This window comes from Chiloscyllium punctatum, chromosome 52 (genome assembly GCF_047496795.1).
Source record: "Chiloscyllium punctatum isolate Juve2018m chromosome 52, sChiPun1.3, whole genome shotgun sequence".
Taxonomy (NCBI): domain Eukaryota; kingdom Metazoa; phylum Chordata; class Chondrichthyes; order Orectolobiformes; family Hemiscylliidae; genus Chiloscyllium; species Chiloscyllium punctatum.
In genome coordinates, this window is record NC_092790.1 from 17,394,490 (window position 1) to 17,420,753 (window position 26,264).

Below are 26,264 nucleotides of genomic sequence, written 5' to 3' on the forward strand. Positions count from 1 at the left end.
ATCTGGTGCAAGCCATGAGCAGACTCTTGTGTTGCTCTGTGGTAAGGAAGGGGAAATGAAAAGGACTTTTATTTTCCACCATTCTGTGAAGAATAGTTCAATAAATTGAATTTGACAATTTAGATATCCTGTTGAAAAAGAAATTGAGCAGCTTAACAAACTGACCAATTTTGGCTCTCTCTTTCATTCTGCAATGCTTTAAATAGTAATGATCCAATTCCAATGACTCCTTCAGAACACTGTATCCTGATTCCTTGCTTTTTTTTGTACTATAATGAAGGGAGGGTCAGGAGGAATGCAGGGCTCTTCATAGAAAATGAACAGGAATTTTGAAATACATATAGAATAATTTTTAAAAACTTTCTTGCTGGACAGAAAAATAAAATAACTACAAAATGATGAAATGGAGAATGAGGTTACGACATAGATGGAGATGACAGCTTCTCTGCTGCCATGATAGTTTTACGAAAATGGAATGCTGGTTCAAAGGAATTAGAAGTGTTAGCTCGGTCAACTGTTATGTTGTTGTAGACTGTCTTTGATCAGTCAGACTTAATAATTTGAAGAGATTTATTCTGTGCTGTAAATTTCTTTGACTTGAGATCTGAGAGTAGAAATCAGTTTGATGAAATGTTTTCTGCTAGTTGCGGTGTATATGGACTTTCATTACTTTTAGATGTTGGAATGAGTTTTTCAGGATGGCGTACAAATTTGCAACAATTGTTAATCAGTCAGTAGCTGTGTGTGAGAGAATGGTATGTGTGCATGTGTATGCAAGCACACATAAGAGGGTGGGTTGGAGATGATAGTTGTGTGTACGTCAGGTTTTGGCTCAGAGGTTCATTTGGAATTTACACTGTTTAGTTGTTGTGCCTTTCACATAGGACTTCTATTGTCCTTCTCAGTTACTGATAATGCCAAAGTTTCCTTCTAGATCTTCAGAAGTACTTGCTGTAACAATGCAACTGAATGATTTGTTTGTTCACCTTGACTGTAACTGTAAAATTGCCTTCATTACATTTGGAGTTAATACAGTTCCTCAATGGATATTTCATAAGAGGATACAATCTATCCCTCTTCTGATGTTGCAAATGATAATTGACTAAGCATCATGGCATTTATTGGAACTGAGCTGTTGTGCATTGAGTATCGGGAGAAATCAAAAAAATATGTTACATCACTTGTGTTTGACTCTTGGATTGAATGTGTACTTCTGGAAATTAAGCTCAATGTGTATCTGGCTCAATTCACTCTGTGAAAAGGATGTTCTCCAATCTGACAACAGTAACATACCTGCTGGTTGTTAGAAGCAGCTGGTCACACTTGGCTTTGTACTGAGGAAATATTACACTGCCTTAGTCCATCAATTATTTGCGTGGAGGAAGACAAGAGGGATATTTCCTGTAAATCACCATCAGCTAAGTAGAAAGACATCAACTGATCAATGCAATATTCAGGTCATGATCATGATAATTCTTTGGTTTTGAACAGAGCAAGAACTGGTCACACTCTAGCTCTGACATCTCGCTCTGAGCTCCTCCCAGTCTTTTGTTTTCTCTGTTTGCGAAATTCGAAAACAATTTACTATGGTAGAAAAACTAACCAACATCTGCAAGTTCAATATTCAGCTCTCAATACAGTAACAGTTGAAGGAAGAACAACAGACACTACTATCACATTTAGATATACTGTCCTTTAATTACCTACTATTCAATGTCTATTCGCAACAAACAGCATGAAGTAGAAGCCAAACAATGAAGTTCCAGAGTTTAGATAATTAAAAACCACAAGAGTGTCAGACAGCAGCTTCTTCCTGCTCAGTCTCCCTCAGCAGGCCCACATACAGCACGAGAAAGGCCTCTCTCTTCCCCCAAGCCTGCTAACTCCAAGTTACGGGACCAATTCCTGCTCCCCTTGACCTCTTACAAACAGTCCTGTCCTGTCCCCCTTAGTCAAGAACTCCCCACCTTCGTTCGGGACACCACCTATGCCCTCCACCTCCTCCATGATTTTCGATTCCCCATAACGCCTTATCTTCCCCATGGACATCCAGTCCCTGTACACCTCCACCCCCCATCACGAAGGACTCAAAGCCCTCCGCTTCTTCCTTTCCCGCCATACCAACCAGTACCCTTCCGCTGACATTCTCCTTCGACTGACTGAAATGGTCCTCACCCTGAACAATTTCTCTTTCCAATCCTCTCACTTCCTCCAAACCAAAGGAGTAGCCATGGGCACCCGCATGGGCCCCAGCTATGCCTGTCTCTTCGTAGGATATGTGGAACAGTCCATCTTCCGCAGCTACACTGGCACCACCCCCCACCTTTTCCTCCGCTACATCGATGACTGTATCGGCGCTGCCTCATGCTCCCACGAGGAGGTTGAACAGTTCATCCACTTTACCAACACCTTCCACCCCCACCTCAAATTTACCTGTACCATCTCAGACTCCTCCCTAGACCTTTCCTTTTCTATCTCGGGCGACCGAATCAACACGGCCATTTACTAAAAACCGACCGACTCCCACAACTACCTAGACTACACCTCCTCCCAACCTGCCCCCTGTAAAAACGCCATCCCATATTCCCAATTCCTTCGTCTCCACCGCATCTGCTCCCAGGAGGACCAGTTCCAATACCGTACAATGGCCCCCTTCTTCAAAGACCGCAATTTCCCCCCAGACGTGATTGACGATGCCCTCCACTGCGTCTCCTCCACTTCCCGCTCCTCTGCCCTTGAACCCCGCCCCTCCCATCGCCACCAGGACAGAACCCCACTGGTCCTCACCTACCACCCCACCAACCTCCACATACATCGTATTTCCGTCGTCATTTCCACCACCTCCAAACGGACCCCACCACCAGAGATATATTTTCCTCCCCTCCCCTATCAGCAATCTGAAAAGACCACTCCCTCCGTGACTCCCTCGTCAGGTCCACACCCCCCACCAACCCAACCTCCACTCCCGGCACCTTCCCCTGCAACCACAAGAAATGCAAAACTTGCGCCCACACCTCCCTCCCCCCTTCCCTCCAAGGCCCCAAGGGATCCTTCCATATCCACCACAAATTCACCTGCACCTCCACACACATCATTTACTGCATCCGCTGCACCCGATGTGGCCTCCTCTATATTGGGGAGACAGGCGGAACATTTCAGGGAACACCTCTGGGACACCCGGACCAACCAACCCAACCACCCCGTGGCTCAACACTTCAACTCCCCCTCCCACTCCAACAAGGACATGCAGGTCCTTGGACTCCTCCATCGCCAGACCATAGCAACATGACGGCTGGAGGAAGAGTACCTCATCTTCTGTCTAGGAACCCTCCAACCACAAGGGATGAACCTCGATTTCTCCAGTTTCCTCATTTCTCCTCCCCCCACCTTGTCTCAGTCAAATCCCTCAAACTCAGCACCGCCTTTCTAACCTGCAATCTTCTTCCTGACCTCTCCGCCCCCACCCCCACTCTGGCCTATCACCCTCACCTTGACCTCCTTCCACATATCACATTTCCAACGCCCCTCCCCAAAGTCCCTCCTCCCTACCTTTTATCTTAGCCTGCTGGACACAGTTTCCTCATTCCTGAAGAAGGGCTCAAGCCCGAAATGTCGACTCTCCTGCTCCTTGGATGCTGCCTGACCTGCTGCGCTTTTCCAGCAACACATTTTCAGCTATTACAAACAGCTCCCGGTTTTTCCTGAACTCTGTGTCCCCAGGCCTCCATCCCGATGTGCTGCTGGAAGGAGCCTGCTGTTCCCTCGCTTCCTTGGGCGCTGATCTCTCCATTGCGGTCTGTTTCAAACAAACTGAGTAAATGCTCCTCAATGGCAACTCAAGCATGTATTCATCGAATCAGGAACATGTCTTCTTTGGAGGAAGGGCAGCATCGCGCATGCGCCTAAGGATGCGGGTATAAATTATACACATTCAACTGACTGTGACAGTAGCGGTGATAAATCCACCGCAATATTGGGGATTGGGATTAAAGCACAAATTTTACTTCCAAAAAAAGGAACGTTTTCTCTAGAGCAGAGATGACTGCGGTGGGAACACATGATTGAAGTATAAGCGATTTATGAGGCTTGTGGGACAGGGTGAATAGAGAGAAACTGTTTCCCTTGTTTGAGCGAGCAATCACAAGTGATGCTTGGGTAATGATATGGTAAGTGTAAGGATTCTCGCAATGGTGAAGGGCTGGATGTAAAGATATTGAGGGAATTTCAGAAAAACCTTCTCACTCAGTAAGTGGTGGAAATCAAGACACTGCATGCGAAGGTAGTGGAGGCCAGAAACTTTAACTTTTAAAAAGTATTTGGACGAACACTTCAAATGTCAGTTCCGGTGCCACCATTCACGGTGGGATATGAATGGTGAATATCTCCCCAGGCAAACCAAAAAGAAACATGTCTCCGTCTTTGAGTACTAGGAGCAGATACATCTTACGATTGACGGTCCATGCCTTTAGTTCTATGCCTAGTAGACTCGAACCTGGGTCTCTGGCGCTGTTTTACCGATATCGGATTACAATAAATGAGGCTTCCTGCTGTCGGTGAGAGATTATCAAAATGATCCGAGATAAAACCAGAGCAGCCGCAGCACTGCGACAGCAAATGTGGAGTTTTTGCTGATGTTAGAACTAGTGCAAAAAGGCTGGGCGACATTAACATATTCTCAAGACCATTAATGAGCTTAGCTGGAAGAACGTTCTGTAATGTTTAATCAACATATCAAAATGTGAAATGAAGAGATTAATTGCAGATTGCACTTCTTGGCGCTTGTTTTTGTTTCTGCCAGTTCTTCAGGTGCAGAAAAGAAAGAAAAAGTAAGAGATAGATGCAGTCAAGCAAATGAATGAGCGAGAGAGATTGTCTGAAGTATATATTTATGACAAAATTAACAAGTCTTGATGAATTCCCCTCTGAACAACGTTCTCCTTTTTAATACATCATTTTTCTATGTAAACCATACTCCGTTATTTGTGAAATGGAGGGCTTTTCAAAGTGGAAGAAAAGGGGTTGATGATTTGGCGCTAGCATTAAGAGTAGAGAATGTGCCCTCTCTTCTCCCATTAAACACCAGTGGATCTGTTTTCTTTCTATTTGCTGCTATTTGCTCAAATCACTCTCTAATATTTGATTATTCTGGAAGCCACAAGCCCAGATTGAGGTCTGAGCCCTGAGTGTCACCACTGGGAAACAAAAGAAGTGCTCCTTTTATTACAGACCCGCTGGATCTGTATGACATTTTTTTTAATTTCCAAAACTCCGCGCGGGTTCTGTTGTGTTGCAGAATAGTGTAAATGAGGCTTTCTGCTGTCGGTGAGAAGCTGTCAAAACGAACCGAGATCAAACCAGAACAGTCGTTGGACTGGAATTGTTAATGCGGAGCTTTTGCAATAAGGAAGTACGATATTAAAATAATACCGAAAGGCGGTGTTCGTTATTAATGCGCTCACGCCGAAGAACGTTCATGAAATCCTCACAGGGCTGAATGAGAGTATTCATTTCCTCCGAAGACAATCTCGAATCCTTCAAATAGCTTCTAGTCTGATTACCCGAAAGAAAAATAACAAATTAATGGCTAAATACGTTTGCATTACTTTTCCGTAAAGCTCCCTTCTCTGATCTACATTTCGGCAGGATTTTCAAATTTGAAAGAAAACGGTTGATGATATGGCGCCATGTTTTCCCGCCTGTTTTCTCAGCAATGATCATATAGTTACAGCTGGTGGGAACACAAAGGGAGATAGTGAGAGCAGAGTGGATTTAATCTGGAATTAATACTGCACTACTCCAATAAAGCATGTGAAAGTTACAGAACATTCACAGCAGCTTGTGCGATAATTAACTCCCCTAAAATGCATTACTGACGTGACGCACACCCCCTTTAATATTATTCAAAGCCATGTTCCAAAGACTGCGAGCGCTTCCCGCTCTCTCTGGATGGTTTAGTGGCTCTGAAAAGAGCCGTTGTGTTTCTCTCTCGGGGTGAATGTGCAGGGCCGGCCAGGCTCCGTTTAGGCGCGCTCCCCACGGATCCGGCGGGCCAGCTGGATGTCTTTGGGCATGATGGTGACCCGCTTGGCGTGGATGGCGCACAGGTTGGTGTCCTCAAACAGTCCCACCAGGTAAGCCTCGCTGGCCTCCTGCAGGGCCATCACCGCCGAGCTCTGGAAGCGCAGGTCGGTCTTGAAGTCCTGAGCGATCTCTCGCACCAGCCGCTGGAAGGGCAGTTTGCGGATCAGCAGCTCGGTGGATTTCTGGTAGCGGCGGATCTCCCGCAGAGCCACCGTGCCGGGCCTGTAGCGATGAGGCTTCTTCACTCCGCCCGTGGCCGGAGCGCTCTTGCGGGCCGCTTTGGTCGCCAGCTGCTTGCGGGGAGCTTTCCCTCCGGTGGATTTGCGCGCTGTCTGCTTGGTTCGGGCCATTCTCTCCAACTCTCTGTAACACACACACAGGCTGCTGCTGTCAATGCTGAGGCTGCTGCGGTGCTGCCTGTTTAAGGGAATGGAGAGCCCGCCCTAGAGCTGGGATTGGATACAGCCCTGTCCCTCGACCCACAGAGAAACAGTTTCGGAAGGTCCAGAAAAGGCAGGAAAAGAATTGTTGAAGGCTGATTGGTTCACTGGAAATGACAGTTAGTCAATTTCAAAATGCCCGCTGAATTCACCCTCACAAACCTTGAGATTAACGTAACCATTGAAACGCAAAACGCCATCCGTCTGCAACTAAGATAAAATTTAATATTTTATAGTAACTCTTTAAAAACTAGTTTGCGGACAGGAGGCGGGATCATTGCTTAATCTGTCTGTAACAGGCAGGAGGAAAGGCGGGGTTTAAAACAGCCCAGACAAACTGAACAACCGAACGTTTACCCGCCGTGAATCAATCGAAACAACCCCGCCAATTTTAACATCTTAAAAGCTAATGCAGTGTACATCGATAAAAGGTCAGAATCTCACTTTATGATTAGATTACCTACAGTGTGGAGACAGGCCCTTCGGTCCAACAAGTCCACACCGACGCTCCGAAGAGCAACCCCACCCAGACCCTTTCCCCTACATTTACCCCTGACTCATCCACCTCACACTATAGGCAATTTAGCATAGCCATTTCACCTGACCTGCACACCTTTGGACTGTAAGAGGAAACCGGAGCATCAAGAGGAAACCCACGCAGACACGGGGGAAATGTGCAAACTCCACACAGACGTCCCTGGCGCTGTGAGGCAGCAGTGCTAACCACTGAGCCACCGTGGCGCCCCTGGATTTTTTTATTACCCCCAGATTGTAATTAGCCCGAAGACAATGTGGAATTCTTGCCTGAACTGTCTGTAACAGGCAGATGGAAGGAACATCCACAGGGTCTCAGAATCAAAACTGAACAAAGTAACATTCCTGAACGGGTCAATGAAATACAAATACTACAATATGTCACATTCGTGACTCGGTAGAGCTACAAGTCGCGAAGTGAAATAACCAGATGGAGATCAATAAACCTTCCCTATATGATACCTACCCCATTCACTGGTCTCCACTTTCGTAAAACGTGAGTATTTGAGTTATTCAGATCAATAAATACCTAAGGTAGGTTTGCGCTCGGTGCCGGGACGGGTAACATTGGAACCGGGCTCAGCTCTTTCCTGAGAGATGTGGGTGGCTCTGATAAGAGCCTTTGGGTTCAGATGGTTATATATTACACCGACTGGTTCATTTCTTTGCTGCTGTCTTGGTCCCTTTCGCTTTGGGCTTGGCCTTGCCTTTAGCCGGTTTGCTGAGGGGTTTGGGGTTTTAGGGCCCTTGGCCTTTTTCACCTTCTTCACGGGAGTCCGTTTCTTTGGCGCTGCTTTGCTCACCGCTTTCTTTGGCGATGCCGTCTTCTTGCCGCTCGCTTTCTTGGCTGGGGATTTCTTGGCTGTCGCTTTCTTGGCCTGGGATTTCTTTGCTGTCACCTTCTTGGCCGGTGATTTCTTCACGGCCGGTTTCTTGGCGGCCGCTGATATTCCCGCCTTCTTTCCCGCTTTTGCCTTGACTGGATTCTTTGGGAGTTTGAAGGAGCCGGAGACGCCCTGGCCCTTGACCAGAACAAGGGAGCCGTTCGCCAGGCACCTCCTGATACTCATCTTGACCTGTGCCTTCCGCTTTCCCACATCGATCCCGCTTCTCTCCAGCCCCTTCTTTATAGCGGACAGAGACGTCCCTTTGCGATCCTTGATATCCCCGACAACCTTCAGAATCAGCTCTCCCAACCCGGGACCGGCTGTTTTTTTCCTGGAAGGCGCCGCCTTCTTCTTGGGAGCCTTGGCTTTGGTGGGAGCGGAGGCTGGAGGAGCCGTTTCGGCGGCTGCACTGTCGCTCATGTTGAGAACTCTGCGCTGAATCTCTCTCTGAGTCAGTCTGAACTGGGTCAGCAATGAAGCTGCTGGTGGCGGCACTGAGCAACTTCAAGGCAGCGAGCGGACGGTGCAGGGACAACCTGCCGTCAGCTCCCTGTTCCTGCTGCTTCTCTGTTTCTCTAACGGCCTAAATTCTCCGATTCCTCTGAAATTCCGCACCTCCAGAGAGCCAGGCTCAATCGCTCCTGACCCAAACCCGGGAAGGTTTGCGACTGAAATGTTTTCACTCGAAAAGATGGCTCCGTTGTCGAGTTAAACGCATTTTGCTGCCGCACAGATCGAGCTCTTTGAGCTGAGCGCTGACATTGTCGGTACTTTTAGACTGAAATCTTGAAATCAACGAATACATTGTCTTAAATTCTACCTTTGGGGTCTAGTGGGGGAGCCGGGGAATAAGTTGAATTTAAAATGTTTTTGATTTTCACAAGAGAGACCCAGAAATATCACGGACACACAAACACAGTTACGTTATACTAACCGGCAGCCCTTTTCCGATAGTCTCTCTGACACAGTATTCACATTCACACAGGCACACGCCAGAAATACCACCAAATGTAAGTGTGGAAGGATAGAATGTCTCCTCCTTTCAGCCTTTGCTGCGGTGTCCAGGGATTTAGTTGTAGTTTTTCTCCTCAGTAACTGTTACACTCTCATCAGCTCTACTGTTTACATCCTCAAAGACGGCCAATCGGTTTGTCAAGCTTAGAAGACAGAACAGCGTGCACTGGAACAGGGCCTTCATGTCCATGCAGTTCAGGCAACATCCAGGGTGCAGCGAAATTGACGTTTCGGAATAAAGGCAGTGAGCCTAAAGCGTGGAGAGATAAGCTAGAGGAGGGTGGGAGTGGGGGTGAAGGTGGGGAGAAAGTAGCATAGAGTACAATGGGTGAGTGGGGGAGGGGATGAAGGTGATAGGTCAGCGAGGAGAGAGTGGAGTGGATAGGTGGAAAAGGAGATAGGCAGGTAGGACAAGTCCTGACAGGTCATGGGGACAGTGCTGAGTTGGAAGTTTGGAACCAGGGTGAGGTGGGGGAAGGGGAAATGAGGAAACTGCTGAAGACCACACTGATGGCCTGGGATTGAAGTGTTCCGAGGCGGAAGATAAGGCATTCTTCATCCAGGCGTCTGGTGGTGAGGGAGTGGCGGTGAAGGAGGCTCAGGACCTCCACGTCCTCAGCAGAGTGGGAGGGGGAGTTGAAATATTGGGTCACGAGGCGGTGTGGTTGATTGGTGCGGATGTCCCGAAAATATTCCAGAAAGCACTCTGCTAGGAGGCGCCCAGTCTCCCCAATGTAGAGGAGACCGCATCGGGAGCAACGGATACAATAAATGATATTAGTGGATGTGCAAGTAAAACTTTGATGGATGTGGAAGGCTCCTTTAGGGCCTTGGATAGAGGTGAGGGAGGAGGTGTGGGTGCAGGTTTTACAGTTGCTGCGGTGGCAGGGGAAAGTGGATGGGAGGGTGGGTTGTAGGGGGGCATGGACCTGACCAGGTAGTCACGGAGGGAACGGTCTTTGCGGAAGGCGGAAAGGGGTGGGGAGGGAAATATATCCCTGATGGTGGGGTCTTTTGGGAGGTGGCGGATATGTCGGCAGATGATTTGGTTTATGCGAAGGTTTGTGAAGGGTGGAAGGTGAGCACCAGGGGCGTTCTGTCCTTGTTATGTTTGGAGGGGTGGTGTCTGTGGGCAGAGGTGTGGGATGTAGACGAGATGCGTTGGAGGGCACCTTAACCACGTGGGAAGGGAAATTGTGGTCTCTAAAGAAGGAGGCCATTTGGTGTGTTCTGTGGTGGAACTGGTCCTCCTCGGAGCAGATACGGCGGAGGCGGAGGAATTGGGAATACGGGATTGCAGTTTTGCAAGAGGCAGGGTGGGAAGAGGTATAATCCAGGTAGCTGTGGGAGTCGATGGGTTTGTAAAAAATGTCAGTGTCAAGTCGGTCGTCATTAATGAAAATGGAGAGGTCCAGGAAGGGGAGGGAGGTGTCAGAGATGGTCCAGGTAAATTTAAGGTCAGGGTGGAATGTGTTGGTGAAGTTGATGAATTGCTCAACCTCCTCGCAGGAGCACGAGCTGGCACCAATGCAGTCATCAATGTAGTGGAGGAAGAGGTGGGGAGTGGTGCCGGTGTAATTATGAAAGATCAACTGTTCTACGTAGCCAACAAAGAGACAGGCATAGCTGGGGCCTATACGTGTGCCCATGGCTACCCCTTTGGTCTGGAGGAAGTGGGAGGATTCAAAGGAGAAATTATTAAGGGTGAGGACCAGTTTGGCCAAACAAATGAGAGTGGGGGTTGGACAGTGTCGAGGTTGGTAGAGATGAGTTCAGTGGGGCAGGAGCATGCTGACACAATGGGTCGGCCAGGGTGGTCAGGCTTGTGGATCTTGGGACGGAGGTAGAACCGGGAAGTGCGGGATTCCCGGACTATGAGGTTGGACTGTCCTATCTCCCCTAGTCCAGGAACTCCCCACATACATTTGAGACACCACCCATGCCCACCACCTCCTCCAAGACTTCCGTTTCCCCAGCCCCCAACGCCTCATCTTCACCATGATATACAATCCCTCTACACCTCCATCCGCCATGACCAGGGCCTCCAAGCCTTCTGTTTTTTCCTCTCCAGACGTCCCAAACAGTACCCTTACACTGACACTCTCATTCGTTTGGCCGAACTGGTCCTCCCTGACCTATCATCTTCATCCCCTCCCCCACTCGCCCATTGTACTCTATACTACTTTCTCCCCACCCCCACCCTCCTCTAGCTTCTCTCTCCAAGCTTCAGGCTCACTGCCTTTATTCCTGATGAAGGGCTTTTGCCCAAAACGTCGATTTCGCTGCACCCTGGATGCTGCCAGAACTGCTGTGCTCTTCCAGCACCACTAATCCAGGATGTGGTTTCAAGCATCCAGTCCTTGTTTTTACCACCTTCATGTCCATGCTGAGTCTAGCAGATCCTGAATACTGTTTTGTCAAATGCTTCGCAACTGAAGCTTTCATTTTGATTTTTTTCCCTGAAGGCTGACCGGTCTATAGTACACAATTTTATACCTACCTCCCCTTTTCCATTGGATTGCTTACACTAGCTAGTCCCCAATCTGTGTAAATTATTGCAGAGCTTATAGAATCTTGGAACATGACCATCACTGCATCCAATATTACTCAGACCACTACATTAAATACTCTGGGACATAGATGATCAAGGACTGGTGTTTCCCAACCTTCAATCCTATCCAATGTCCCAACATCATTTCCCAAATAATACTGATTTGGTTCAGTTCTTCCCTCTCACTAAACTCACCAATATCACTACTGTGTTAGTTGTGTGAACGTTTGTGAACAGCGAACAATAGCATGTTAGCGATTTTTGAGACATTTTCGTTCCCCATTTTGAACTTCCCTCTTTAATGTTGTAAGTGGCATATTAATGTTCATTTCTCTTTTTACACATTTATTATTGTTTTAGAAGTTTTTTTAATAGTTTCTACAACATTACTCTTTTCTTCATTTGTTCTTTGTTAGATAAATCCCTTTTCGCAGTCATTTGCTGAATTTGGATCAGTTTGCAGCTTTCCTGTCCTGCTATATTTCCTCCCAAATTGTAGGCCTTTTCTTTGTACAAAAAAAAACTATCTTAAATAATCATTTCAAGTTTTACAACTTTTTTTTATAGGAGAGAGACCAGAATTGCACATAATATTCCAAAAGTGGCATTACCAATGTTCTGTACACCCATAACATGTTCTTTGTTGTGATTCTGTTCGCCGAGCTGGGAATTTGTGTTGCAAACATTTCGTCCCCTGTCTAGGTGACATCCTCAGTGCTTGGGAGCCTCCTGTGAAGCACTTCTGTGATGTTTCCTCTGCCATTTATAGTGGTTTGTCTCTGTCGCTTCCGGTTGACAGTTCCAGCTGTCCACTGCAGTGGCCGGTATATTGGGTCCAGGTTGATGTGTTTGTTGATAGAATCTGTGGATGAGTGCCATGCCTCTAGGAATTCCCTGGCTGTTCTCTGTTTGGCTTGCCCTATAAATAGTAGTGTTGTCCCAGTCGAATTCATGTTGCTTGTCATCTGCGTGTGTGGCTACTAAGGATTGCTGGTCGTGTCGTTTCGTGGCTAGTTGGTGTTCATGGATGCGGATCATTAGCTGTCTTCCTGTTTGTCCTATGTAGTGTTCTGTGCAGTCCTTGCATCGGATTTTGTACACGACACTGGTTTTGCTCATGCTGGGTATTGGATCCTTTGTTCTGGTGAGTTGTTGTCAGAGAGTGGCTGTTGGTTTATGTGCTGTTATGAGTCCTAGTGGTCGCAGTAGTCTGGCTGTCAGTTCGGAAATGCTCCTAATATATGGTAGTGTGGTTAGTCCTTTGGGTTGTGGCATGTCCTCGTTCCGTTGTCTTTCCCTTAGGCATCTGTTGATGAAATTGTGCAGGCATCCGTTTTTGGCAAATACATTGTAGAGGTGTTCTTCTTCCTCTTTTTGCAGTTCTGGTGTGCTGCAGTGTGTTGTGGCCCTTTTGAATAGTGTATACAGGAAAGCCACACACACAGACCAAGTCCTGAACTCTGAAAGCAACCACCCTAACACACACAAAAGAAGTTGCATCAAGACACTCTTCACAAGGGCCACAACACACTGCAGCACACCAGAACTGCAAAAAGAGGAAGAAGAACACCTATACAATGTATTCGCCAAAAACGGATACCCGCACAATTTCATCAACAGATGCCTAAGGGAAAGACAATGGAATGAGTACATGCTGCAACCTAAAGGACTAGCCACACTACCATACATCAGGAGCATTTCCAAACTGACAGCCAGACTACTGCAACCACTAGAACTCATAATAGCACACAAACCAACAGCCACTCTCAGACAACAACTCACCAGAACGAAGGACCCGATACCCAACATGAGCAAAACCAGTGTAGTGTACAAAATCACATGCAAGGACTGCACAAAACACTACAAAGGACAAACAGGAAGACAGCTAATAATCCGAGTCCATGAACACCAACTAGCCACGAAACGACACGACCAGCTATCCTTAGTAGCCACACACGCAGATGACAAGCAACATGAATTCGACTGGGACAATTCAATTGTCACAGGCCTCCAGTCTGAAAAGCATCCCTCTACCACCACCCTCTGTCTTCTACCTTCGAACAAGTTCTGTATCCAAATGGCTAGTTCTTTTTGTTTTCCATTTTGTATTCCATTTTTAGCTCTTTTGTGATCCAATCTTGCTCACCAATTTCCCAAGGGGAACCTTGTCAAACACCTTACTGAAGGCCATACAGATCACATCTACCACTTTGCCCTCATCAGTCCTCTTCCATACCAATTCAAAAAAATTCAGTCGAGTTAGTGATACATGACTTCCCACGCAGAAAGCCATGTTGACTTCCCCTAATCACTTCTGGCCTCTCAAAAAGATGTAATCCTGTCTCTCACAATCCCCTCAACTGTTTGCCTACTGTTGATGTTACACTCACTGTTCAATAGTTCCCTGGCTTTTCCTTACCACCTTTCTTAAATAGTGGCACCACGTTTGCCAGCCTCCAGTCTTTTTTGCATTTCACCTGTGACTATGGTTGATACAAATATCTCAGCAAGGGACCCAACAATCTCTACCCTAGATTATTACCATGTTCCAGGTCCACCTGATCGGGTGCTCGTGCTTTATCCACCTTTTCTGTTTTAAATCATCCAGCAGCACCTTCTCTGTATTATGAACATTTTTAAAGATGTCACTATCTGTTTCCCCATGTTCTATATCTTCTATTTCCTTCTCCTCAGTAAGCACTTGCTTAGTATCTCCCACATTTCCTATTGTTCCACACATCGGCTGACTTGCTAATCTTTGCTGGGCCCTCTTCTTTCCCTGGATACCCTTTTGACATTCATGTATTTAGAACATAGAACAGTACAGCACAGAACAGGCCCTTCAGCCCACAAAGTTGTGCCGACCATTGATCCTCATGTATGCACCCTCAAATTTCTGTGACCATATGCATGTCCAACAGTCTCTTAAATGTCCCCAATGACCTTGCTTCCACAACTGCTGCTGGCAACGCATTCCATGTTCTCACAACTCTCTGTGTAAAGAACCCGTCTCTGACATCCCCTCTATACTTTCCTCCAACCAGCTTAAAACTATGACCCCTCGTGTTAGTCATTTCTGCCTTGGGAAATCGTCTCTGGCTATTGACTCTATCTATGCCTCTCATTGTCTTGTATACCTCAATTAGGTCCCCTCTCCTCCAATGAAAAATGTCCGTGCTCAGTCAACCTCTCTTCATAAGATAAGCCCTCCAGTCCAGGCAGCATCCTGGTAAACCTCCTCTGAAGGAGGTTTACCAGTCTCCAAAGCATTCACATCTTTCCTATAATAGGGCGACCAGAACTGGACGCAGTATTCCAAGTGCGATCTAACCAAAGTTTTAAAGAGCTGCAACAAGATCTTATGACTCTTAAACTCAATCCCCCTGTTAATGAAAGCCAAAACACCATATGCTTTCTTAACAACCCTGTTCACGTCGGTGGCCATTTTAAGGGATCTATGTACCTGCACACCAAGATCCCTCTGTTCCTCCACACTGCCAAGAATCCTATCCTTAATCCTGTACTCAGCTTTCAAATTCAACCTTCCAAAATGCATCACCTCGCATTTATCCAGGTTGACCTCCATCTGCCACCTCTCAGCCCATCTCTGCATCCTGTCAATGTCCCGCTGCAGCCTACAACAGCCCTCTATACTGTCAACGACACCTCCAACCTTTGTGTCATCTGCAAACTTGCTGACCCATCCTTCAATCCCCTCATCCAAGTCATTAATAAAAATTACAAACAGTAGAGGCCCAAGGACAGAGCCCTGTGGAACACCACTGACCACAGACTTCCAGGCAGAATATTTTCCTTCTACTCACTGTCTTCTGTTGGCCACCCAATTCTGTATCCAGACAGCTAAGTTCCCCTGTATCCCATTCCTCCTGACCTTCTGAATGAGCCTACCACAAGGAACCTTATCAAATGCCTTTCTGAAGACCATATACACCACATCCACAGCTCGACCCTCATCAACCTTTCTAGTCACATCCTCAAAGAACTCGATAAGGTTTGTGTGGCATAACCTCCCCCTCACAAAGCCGTGTTGACTGCATTTAATCAAGCCATGCTCTTCCAGATGGTCATAAATCCTATCCCTCAGAATCCTTTCTAACACCTTGCAGACGACAGACGTGAGACTTACTGGTTGCAATTGCCGGAGATTTCCCTATTTCCTTTCTTGAAGAGAGGAATTACATTTGCCTCTCTCCAGTCCTCAGGTACAACTCCAGTGGAGAGCAAGGATGCAAAGATCTTTGCAAGTGGCGAAGCAATTGCATTTCTCTTTTCCCAAAGCAACCGATAGCTGTGATAACCTCTCGATTAGTAGTGCTACACCCTCTCCTCTTTTCCCCCCTCCCTATTCTTTGTAAATGCTCCAAACCCTGGAACATCCAGCAAACGTTCCTGCCCTGAGAATCCCATGTCTCTGTTATGGCCACAACATTATAGCACCAGGTACTCATCCATGCTCTAAGTTCATTACTTTTATTTCTGATACTCCTTGCGTTAAAGCAAACACTTTAACTGATCCCTTGGTTCCTTCCCAGGAAAATCCTTCCCACTAGCTGGTCTACCTCTTGCTATTGCCTCATCTGCATCAACTCTCACCTCTGGTATACAGCTCAGATTCCTCCCCCCCCCCCCCCCCCCCCCCCCCCCCCCCCCCCCCCCCCCCCAGCCATACTAGTTTAAACCCTCTAGAACTACTCGATCAAACCTTCCACCCAGGACATTGGTCCCTTTTCAGTTCAGATGCAACCCATCTTTCTTGTACATGTCCCACCTTCCCCAGAGGGCATCCTAATTATCTACATATCTGAAGCCCTCCCTCTTACACCAGCTGCACAGCCATGTGTTAAGCTGCGCCCGCTCCCTGTTCCTCGTTTCGCTATCTCGTGGCACTGGTAGTAAACTAGAGAACACTACTCTGTTCATCCTGCTTTACAGCTTCTATCCTAACTCCCTGAAATCAATTTTAAATCCTCAATCCTTTTCCTGGCTATATCATTAGTGCCAATATGTAACACGATTTCTGGCTGTTCGCCCTCCCTTTTTAGAACCTTATACACCCGATCGGAGACATCCCGGACCCTGGCATCAGGGAGGCAACATACCTTCCGGGAATCCTGATCGTGGCCTCAAAATCTCCTGTCGATTCCCCTAACTATCGAGTCCCTTACCACGAGTACTTTTCTATTCTGCCCCCTTCCCTTCTTTGCCACAGTGTCAGGCTCAGTGCCAGAGAACTGACTACTACAGCTTTCCTCTGGTAGGTCAATTCCCCACCAGCAGTATCCAAAATGGTATACTTATTGCTGAGGGGAATGTCCACAGGGGATCTCTGCACTGTCTGTCTGTCCCCTTTCCTCCCCCTAACTGTAACCCATCTATCCTTGTCCTGAGCCTTTGGAGTGACCAACTCCCGGTAACTCCTCTCAATTACCCCCTCAGCCTCCCGAATGATCCATAGTTCATCCAGCTCCAGCTCCAGCTCCAAATCCCTAACACGGTTTTCAAGGAGCAGGAGTTGGGTGCACTTCCAGCAGATGTAGCAAACGGAGACGTGTGCCATGTCTCCCACCTGCCACATTATGCAGGAGGAGCAAGCAACTGCCCTAGCATCCATATCCCACTTATCTGAACACCCACTCAGTACTAAAGTAGAAAGCTTAGTTCAAGTTGCTATAAAATTAATAACAAACTTATATTCAATAGAGGAAATTTGGAAAGAACCTTGCCTTATTAACTAGGTTAGAGGAGGAGGGCGGGTGGGAGACACTACAATTGTAGAGTCTCAGGTTTAACTGCCTTGCTGATATATATGGTCACTGCTTTCCTTCAAATAACATCTATTTGAATTCTCCTTAACACTGTTTGCCAAAGCTAGGATATGTCCCTTTTTTGCCCTCCTCATTTCCTTCTTAAGTATAAACTGCCTTTATACTCTTCGAAGAATTCACTCAACCTGTCCTGTATTTAACTAACATTTGCATCCTTCTTATTTGGACCAGAACCTCAACTTCTTTTCTCATGCAGCACTTCCTACACCAACCAGTCATGGCATTCACCCGAACAGGAACACACTGTCTCTATACCCTCATTTTCTCATTTTTGAAGGCTTTCCATTTTTCAGCCATCACTTTGCCTGTGAACATCTGCCCTCAGTCAACTTTTGAAAGTTTTTTGCACAAAACTCTCAAAATTGACCTTCCTCCAAATTAGAAATTTAACTTTTAGATCTGGTCTATCCTTTTCCATCAGAATTTCAAAACTAATAAAATTACGGTCATTGGCCCCAAAGTGCTCCCCCACTGACACATCATTATATCACAAGAGTAGGTCAAGATTTGCACCTTGTCGAGAAGATACATTCACATACTGAATCAGAAACTTTTCTTGTTCACATTTAAGAAATTCCTCTGTCTAAACCATGAACAATATGGCAGCCATAATCTATGTTTGGGATGTTAAAATCCCTCACCATAACCACACCATTATTCCTGTAGATCTAAGATCTCCTGACAAATTTGTTTCTCAATTTCCTGCTGACTGTTAGGGTGTCTACAGTCCAATCCCAATAAGGTGATCAAACTCTTTCTTATTTCTCAGTTCCATCCAAATAATTTCCATGGATATAAACCCAGGAATATCCTCCCTCCGTAAAGGTGTGATCTTACCTCTTACCAAACATGTCACTCCCCATTTTCTCTTGCTTACCACTCTCCCCATCCTTCCTACAACTTTTGATTCCTGGAACATTAAGCTGCCAGTTGTGTCATCCCCAAACCATGTCTCTGTAATTGCTATGTTATCCCCATTTCAATCCCATTTTCCTAACCATGTCCTAAGTTCATCCTCCTTCCCTGTTAGGCCTCTTGCATTGAAATAAATGCAGTTTAAGTTATCAATCCAACCTCATTCTCTGCTATGTTCCTGTCTGGCCTTGGTGTTTGACTTACCGACTCACCAGCCTCAGATTGATCTCTTTGTTCACTATCTCCCCGGTTCCCACTGACCTCACCCCATGCCCACACCTTACTAGTTTAACCCGTCCCCAGTAGCTCAAGGAAATGTCCCTGCCAATATAGTAGATCCCTTCCAATTCAGGTGTATTCCATCCTTTTTCTACAAGTCACGTCTTTCCCAGAAGAGATTCCAATTATGCAAAAATTTGAACACCTCTCCCCTGCACCAGCTCCTGAGTCGGGCAGTCCTCTGCTCTATCATCCTATTCCTACCCTCAGTCGCTCGTAGCAGCGGGAGTAATCTAGATATTACTACCGGAGAGGACCTCCTTTCTAAATTCTTGACTCTCTTCCTTATTCTTCTTTCGGAATATCATACCTTTCCCTTCCTGTGTAGTTAGTTCCAATGTGTACGCCCCTTTGTGAATATCCTGCACTCTCGCCGAGATATCCTTGATCCTGACACCAGGGAGACAACACACTAATCTGATTTCACGCTGTCGGGCAGAGAGACGTCTGTCTGTGCCGTTGACAAAGAGATTCGAGTTTTGTAATTTGGAAAAGGAGAACCTTCGAAATCGCGACTACTTCCATCTGAAACGATAAAGGCAGCTGATGTCAGGGAACACCGCCTTGATGTCGGACAAGTTCCCCTCCAAGGGGAACCATGCTGACTTGGAAATAAAACTGCTTTCTTTCACTGTCACTGGATCAAGACCCTGGAACTCCTTATTCATGGCATTGTGGGTATCACATAGACAACAGCTGCTCCTGAAGGTAGCTGACCACCCCCTTCTCAAAGGGATGGAGAATAAATGATAGGCTCAGCCAGCGACATCCACGTTCCAGGAGTGAATAAACAAAAACAGCTGGGGTCTCTCGTTGTGGCATACAATACATCACAAGGTTTCTGTCTGCAGCATACCTGACACTAAAATCTGTCATTCACGACAAACTAAATCGAGTTCCAGAGATGTTATTGCACACCTGGTCTGACTTTTGCACGGGCCTCCTGACCCAGAAATAAGCTCTGACACTGTGATTCAAGACTCTCTCCATCAATTATTTTCTGCCTTCGTAAGAATGTTCCACTTATTCCATCTCTCTGTGTGTTACTTTGGGCAAGGAGTTAATATTTGTGGATGAGGGTTCAGCAGGATTAAATACCACAGTTAACATAAGATCAGACGTGATGTTATCGAAAGGGAGAGCACAGAGAATGGGCTGAGTGGCCTCCAGCTTCTCCGCCCCCTGATCAGTTGTGAGAGAGCCGGAGGGAGGAGTTATTAACATGACCCAGGAATGAGCTCCATTGGAGCTTCACGAAGGGGCAATTCCCAGCTTGAAACCTTCTCTGCCCTTTCCCCCACAGCCCCAGTTCCCTTGGTCAAACTGGGAGTAAAGGGAATTGGGGAAATGACCAATTGATGTTTGTTTCTGGAATTTTTGGGAAAACTTCACATGCGCAATGCCTCATCGCACGCTCGCCATCTCTCATGCCGATTGTTCCTGACCAGAGGGGCGCATGCGTGAGGCCCTCCCCCAGCGCTGCCATTGAGGAGCATTTACTCAGTGAGTACAAGAGGTTTGTTTGAAACAGACCGCAATGGAGAGATCAGCGCCCAGGGAAGTGAGGGAACAGCAGGCTCCTTCCAGCAGCACATCGGGATGGGAGCCTGGGACACAGAGGGGGCTCCGAGACCGGGATTGATTCGGGGTGAGTTCAGGGAGAACCGGGGGCTGTTTGTAAGAGGCCGAGCGGAGCAGGAACTGGTCCCGGAACTTGGAGTGAGCGGGTTCGGGGAAGAGAGAGGCCTTTCTCGGGCTGTGTGTGGGCCTGCTGAGGGAGGCAGAGCGGGAAGAAGCTGCTGTGGGACATTCTTGGGGTTTGCAATCCCCTAAACACTGATGGAAATTCATTGTTTGGCTTCTGTTTCACGTTTTTTGTTGCGAATAGACATTGAAATAAAGGACAGTAGAAACAAATGTGATAATCCTGTGAAGGATAAATATAGCAGGCACCGGGAAACGTCTCAAAGTATGTGAAATTGTGCCCAGTATTTGTTTTTCAAACGTTAATGTATTGGGAGCTGGACATTGAACTGTGTAATCATCCCATTTGTGGAGATGTCCATATGTTGGTGGGTTTCTTTTATCTAAGTGAAATGTTTTAGAATTTGGGAAACAGAAAAAGACTGGAAGGAGCTCAGGGCTCGAGTGGAACCAGGATCAGCTCTGTTCACCTCGCCCTGTTCAAAAACAAAGAATTATAATGATCATGACCTGAATATTGCATTGATCATTTGATGTCTTCCTTCTCAGCTGCTAGTGATGTACAGGAGCTCTCTCTTTTGTCTTTCTCCAGGCAAATATTTGATGGACCCATCCAAGGGTGACCAGCTGCTTCTCACACCCAGCAGGTATGTTACCATTGTCAGAGAGGAGAAGGTCCTTTCCACAGTCAGAGTGGATTGAGTCAGACACACATTGAGCTCCATTTCCAGAAGTACACATTCAATCCAAGAGTTAAACACAACTGACAATACATAAATCTATGTTATTTTGCCCTGTTCTCAGTGCTTACCACCTCAGTGATGGTAAATTCCATCATTCATAAGATTAGAAGCAGGTTAAACTGTATGCTTATAATAAATATATATTTATGAGCTGCATTAAATTCAAATGTACATTTGGCATTTTTAAAGTTACAATCAATTTGAACAAACCGATCATGGTGTTAGATGGTTATATATACATATATATGAAGTAGATATTGAGTGCAGATATAGAAGCAATGTCGGACATTTGAGTAATTGAGCAAGACAAAATTATTCTTTTGATAAACAGTTTTCCTGTACAAAGACAACAATCAAACAAATGTAAATTTCAAATGAACCTCTTGGTCAAGCCTTATCGACAGAGGATGTTTCTAGAGAGGATGCTTAATGCTCATTCACATGCGTACATACACATCTGTGTCTGTCTGTCTCTCTCATTCTCACTCTTCATACTTCATGCATGCTCCCATTCTGGTTGAGGGCCTCAGTAATGCAGAAGCATTTCCATACTTTTTTTAATGCATGAAACACTGATTGATAAGACCTTAAAACCACCTCAAAGCGTATCCGAATTGGAATCACACAGAGACATACAAACAATGTTGGTGTGATCTCAACCAGTACCTCACTTTAAGTGATACAGATTGGCAGCACAACAGAAAACTCACTCACAGTCAGTTAATGGTAAAAGGGGAAAAAAATGCAATTTAGGTCCACAACTACTTCCAGATCTAGACAGTCATAAATTGACTGGCCACATTATTAATCGCTTTGGATGATGTTAGTTTTAGATGTTACATTTTTGCAGTGCCCAGCAGCAACTTCCAAAGACTACTGCACACACAAAATGTAAAAAGAAAACTGAGATTGAATACAATAAAATTCAGATTCTTGGCAAAGATGAGTATTGAACCAACATTAATCCCTCAATAACACAGGTTTATCAAATATTGAATGGGTTTACCCTACTGAAAAAATACAACTGAACATCCATATACTCGACTTGTCATTGTTGCACAAAGAGCAAAAGTGGCACTCTAGGTATTGAAAGGCCAATAACTGCAGAACTAATCTCAAATTGGCATTTACACCGAGACATTGACAGTGAGTGAATGAAGATTAGAATCCCAAGAATTAGTGGAAACTAGTATGGAAAACAGATAAAGAATAGAATGACCCAGTGCAGACACAGCAGGCTGAATGGCTGTACCAATTCTGTGGCTGAGTCATAAAACACAAAATGCATTAGAGATTAAGGCCCAATCTCAACACCCTAAACACTATTATTAGATTGAATCACAGTCACAGAAGTTTATTTTCTAATTCATTCATGGGAAGGGGGCATCACTGACTCGGCCAGCATTTATTGCCCATCCCTAACTACCCATGCAGCCTCATTGATGTGGGTCTGGAATCACATGTAGGCCAGACAAGGGAAGGATGGCAGTTTCCTTCATTCAAGGACATGACTGAACCAGATGTGTTTTTCTGGCAATCAACAATAGATTCATGGACATCATTAGACTCTTAGAATATTATTGGCTGCCAGAGAATTGAGCAACTTTGATATGTAAGAGTTGAAAGTGACTGGAACTCATTGAGAACTTCGCTCCACAGTCACACAGCAGAAACTGGCATGTATACATCAAATCCTAAACTCTCGTATGGACACAACCAAAACTGACAGCAAAATTGATTTCTGCTTTCTCATATTCACATTGCAGCAACTGTAAGGGAGAGGACAATAATCATGGACACACCTATGACAGGTACAGGTTCGCATAACAAAACCTGACAGGTACAGTATGATAAATGAATTTGCACATTTATAAACAAGAAGTTGATAGATACAAATTAATAAGTGCACTCTCGGATGCACAGAACAGAATCTGACAGGGACAAGTTGGTTAATAACTCACACATGTAGGTGACAGTAAATTTCAGAGAAAGATTGATAACTACACTCATATTCATAAAACAGAAACTGACTGGAATAGATTGATTATGCTTCCAATTTCAAATCACATAAATTGACGTGTACACTTTGAGAACGACACTCACAGAGAAGAAACTGACAGACAGAGATTGATAACAAAACAAACATTAATGGAAAATCCACAGGTCTGGCAGCATTTCAGGTCGAGTGACCAGTCTTCAGAACTGACGGTGGCAAAGATATTGCACACAACGTGGTCTCCTCTATGTTGGGGAAATGGAGTGTAGATTGGGTGTCCACTGTGCAGAACACCTACATTCTGTCCAGATAAAAAGACCTTGAGCTTCCAGTTGCATGCCACTTCAACACACCACCCTGTTCCCTGTCTTAGCCTCGCTGCAGTGCTCCAGTGAAGCTCAGTGCAACCTGGAAGAACGGCACTTCATTTTCTGCTTGGGACCTCGACAGACTCGTGGACTCAACATTTAGTTCAACCACTACAGGGCTTGAGCTCTCCCATGTCATTACCCAAAACCCCACATGTCTGGCCTTGTTTACATATAGTCTGCTATTATACACCACCAATTGTTAGCCACTAACAGGCCCTATTAATAGGCTATCCACCCACTTAGTCTGGCAGTTGTCCACTCCTTAATCTGTCCTACTGTTCTTTCTTTGGACTCTATCTCCATCTGTCTTTTACTCGTCACCCTTCCACTCACCCTATCTTCTGTATAAAAACTAATATTTTCCGAGTTACCACCAGAAAATACAGAAGTTTGAATACACCACCCAACAAACTCAAGAACAGCTTCTCTACTGTTATCAGACCTTTGAATGAACTGCTCAAATTTTAAGGCAAAAGTGGGTACTGCAGATGCTGGAGATTAGAGTCAAGATTAGAGTGGTGCTGGAAAAGCACAGCAGGTCAGGCAGTATCCAAGGAGGAGGAATATCGACGTTTCGGACATTCCTAATGAAAGGCTTTTGCCCAAAACGTCCAGCTGGTCAGGGAGGGGAGGGTGATTCAAACTTCCAGTTCAGCACTGTCCCCTTGACTTGTCCGACCTGCCTAGCTCCCTTTCCACCTATCCACTCCACCTTCCCCTCCCTGACCTATCACCTTCATCTCCTCCCCCACTGACCCATTGTACTCCATGCTACTCTCTCCCCACCCCCACCCTCCTCTAGCTTATCTCTCCACGCTTCAGACTCACTGCCTTTATTCCTGATGAAGGGCTTTTGCCCGAAACGTCGGTTTCGCTGCTCGTTGGATGCTGCCTGAACTGCTGTGCTCTTCCAGCACCACTAATCCAGAACTACTTGAAGGACCAAGACAGTGTCATATGTCCTCGGTACAAAGCCAAGTGTGATCATTTCCTTCTAACACACAGCAGGTATGTTACTGCAGTCAGACTGAAGAGCATCCTTTCCATAGTTATAGAGCAGGTTGAATTAGACGCACATTGACTCAATTTCCAGAGAGAAATTTTCAAATCAAGAGTCCGATATCACTGAGGAATTAAAATTTTTTTCTCTCACCATTCTTTATGTACACTATCCCATTTTGAATAATTGTTGTAGTTCACAGCCGTAGAGTTATAGAAATGTACAGCACAGAAACAGACCATTCCATCTGACTCATCCATGCCAACTAGATATCCAAAACAAATCACATCCCATTGCCAACACTCGTGCCGTTTGCCAGCACTTGGCCCATATCCCTCTAAACCGTTCTTATTCATGTATGCTTCCAGATGCCTTTTAAATGTTGGAATTGTTCCAGCCTCCACCACTTCCTCTGGCAGCTCATTCCATATACACACCACCACCTGCATAAAAAAGTTTCCTCTTAGGTCCTTTTTCAACCTTGCCCCTCTCACCTGAAACCTATTCCCTCTAGTTCTGGACTCCCCCAGCCCAGGGAAAATACCTTGTCTATTTAGCCTATCCATGATCCTCCTGATTTTATAATCTCTATAAGGTCACCCCCTCAGCCTCGAACACTCCAGGGAAAACAGGCCCAGCCTCTTCAGCCTGTCCCTTTCACTCAAACACTCCAACCCTGGGAACAATCTTATAAATCTTTTCTGAATGTTTCAAGTTTCACAACACAGAATTGCACACAATATTACAAAAGCAGCTGAACCAATTACCTGTATAGTCTCAACATGAAGTCCAAACCCCTATACTCTATGCTCAGACCAATTAAGAACAGCATACTAAATGCTTTCTTCATTATCCTATCGACCGGCAACTCCACTTTCAAGGAACGATGAACCTGCACTCCAAGGTCTCTTTGTTCAGCAATACTCCCAGGACCTTACCATTAAGTGTATAACTCCTGTTGATTTGCCTTTCCGAAGTGCAGCACCTCAAATTTATCTTAAATACAATCTGCCACGGCTCAGCCCAGAGCCCCATTTGTTCAAGATCCTGTTGTATTCTGAGGGAACCTTCTTTGCTGTCCACTACACCGCCAAATTTGGTGTCATCTGCAAACATTTTATGTTCACATTCAAATCATTCTTATAAATGATAAAAAGCAGTGTACCCTGCACCGATCCTTGTGGCACACCAAGGATCCAGTCTGAAATACAACCCTCCACAACCACCCTCTGTCTTCCACATTCAAATCAACTCTGTGTCCAAATTGCTAGTTCTCCCCGATTTTCATGTGATCTAACTTTGTTAACCAGACTACAATGAGGTAACGTGTTAAACATCTTACTGAAGTCCATATAGATCCCGTCCACCGCTCTACTCTCATCAATCATCCAGTCAAAGAGATGTACAGCATGGAAACAGAGCCTTTGTTCCAACTTTCAATGCCGACCAGCTACCCCAACCCAATCTAGTCCCACGTGCCAACACTCAGCCCATATCACTCCAAACTCTTCCTATTCATATGCCCATTCAGATGCTTTTTAAAAGTTGCAATTGTACTATCCTCCACCACTTCCTCTGGCAGCTCATTCCATGCATGTACCACCCTCTGCATGAAAACCTTTCCACTTAGGTCTCTTTTATATCTTTTACATTTTTCCCTAAACCTATTCCCTCTAGTTCTGGACTTCCCCATCCCAGGGAACATACCTTTTCCATGTCTCTCTTGATTTTATAAATGTCTGTAGGGTCACTCCTCAGCCTCCAACGCTCCAGGGAAAACAGTCTATTCAACTTCTCCTAGCCTCAATCCTCCAACCCTGGCAACATCCTTGTTAATCTTTTCTGAACCCTTTCAAGTTTGACAGCATTCTTCTGATAGGAAGGAGGCCGGAACTGTATGCAA

The 26,264-nt window shown here is 45.7% G+C and overlaps 2 protein-coding genes across 2 annotated transcripts; both read right to left on the reverse strand.

Annotated features, from left to right (window-relative positions):
- Window positions 1-5,891: 5,891 nt before the first annotated feature.
- On the reverse strand, window positions 5,892-6,520 carry LOC140470713 (histone H3). The gene has a single exon (XM_072566748.1). It carries the CDS (start codon window positions 6,429-6,431, stop codon window positions 6,021-6,023), a length of 411 nt encoding a protein of 136 aa, XP_072422849.1. The 5' UTR covers window positions 6,432-6,520; the 3' UTR covers window positions 5,892-6,020.
- A 1,053-nt stretch (window positions 6,521-7,573) lies between these two features.
- On the reverse strand, window positions 7,574-8,402 carry LOC140470606 (uncharacterized). The gene has a single exon (XM_072566655.1). It carries the CDS (start codon window positions 8,360-8,362, stop codon window positions 7,574-7,576), a length of 789 nt encoding a protein of 262 aa, XP_072422756.1. The 5' UTR covers window positions 8,363-8,402.
- Between the last annotated feature and the right edge of the window lie 17,862 nt (window positions 8,403-26,264).

Coding starts and splice junctions, on each gene's coding strand:
- LOC140470713 (XM_072566748.1), bottom strand. CDS start 6,431: ATGGCCCGAACCAAGCAGACAGCGCGCAAATCCACCGGAGGGAAAGCT.
- LOC140470606 (XM_072566655.1), bottom strand. CDS start 8,362: ATGAGCGACAGTGCAGCCGCCGAAACGGCTCCTCCAGCCTCCGCTCCC.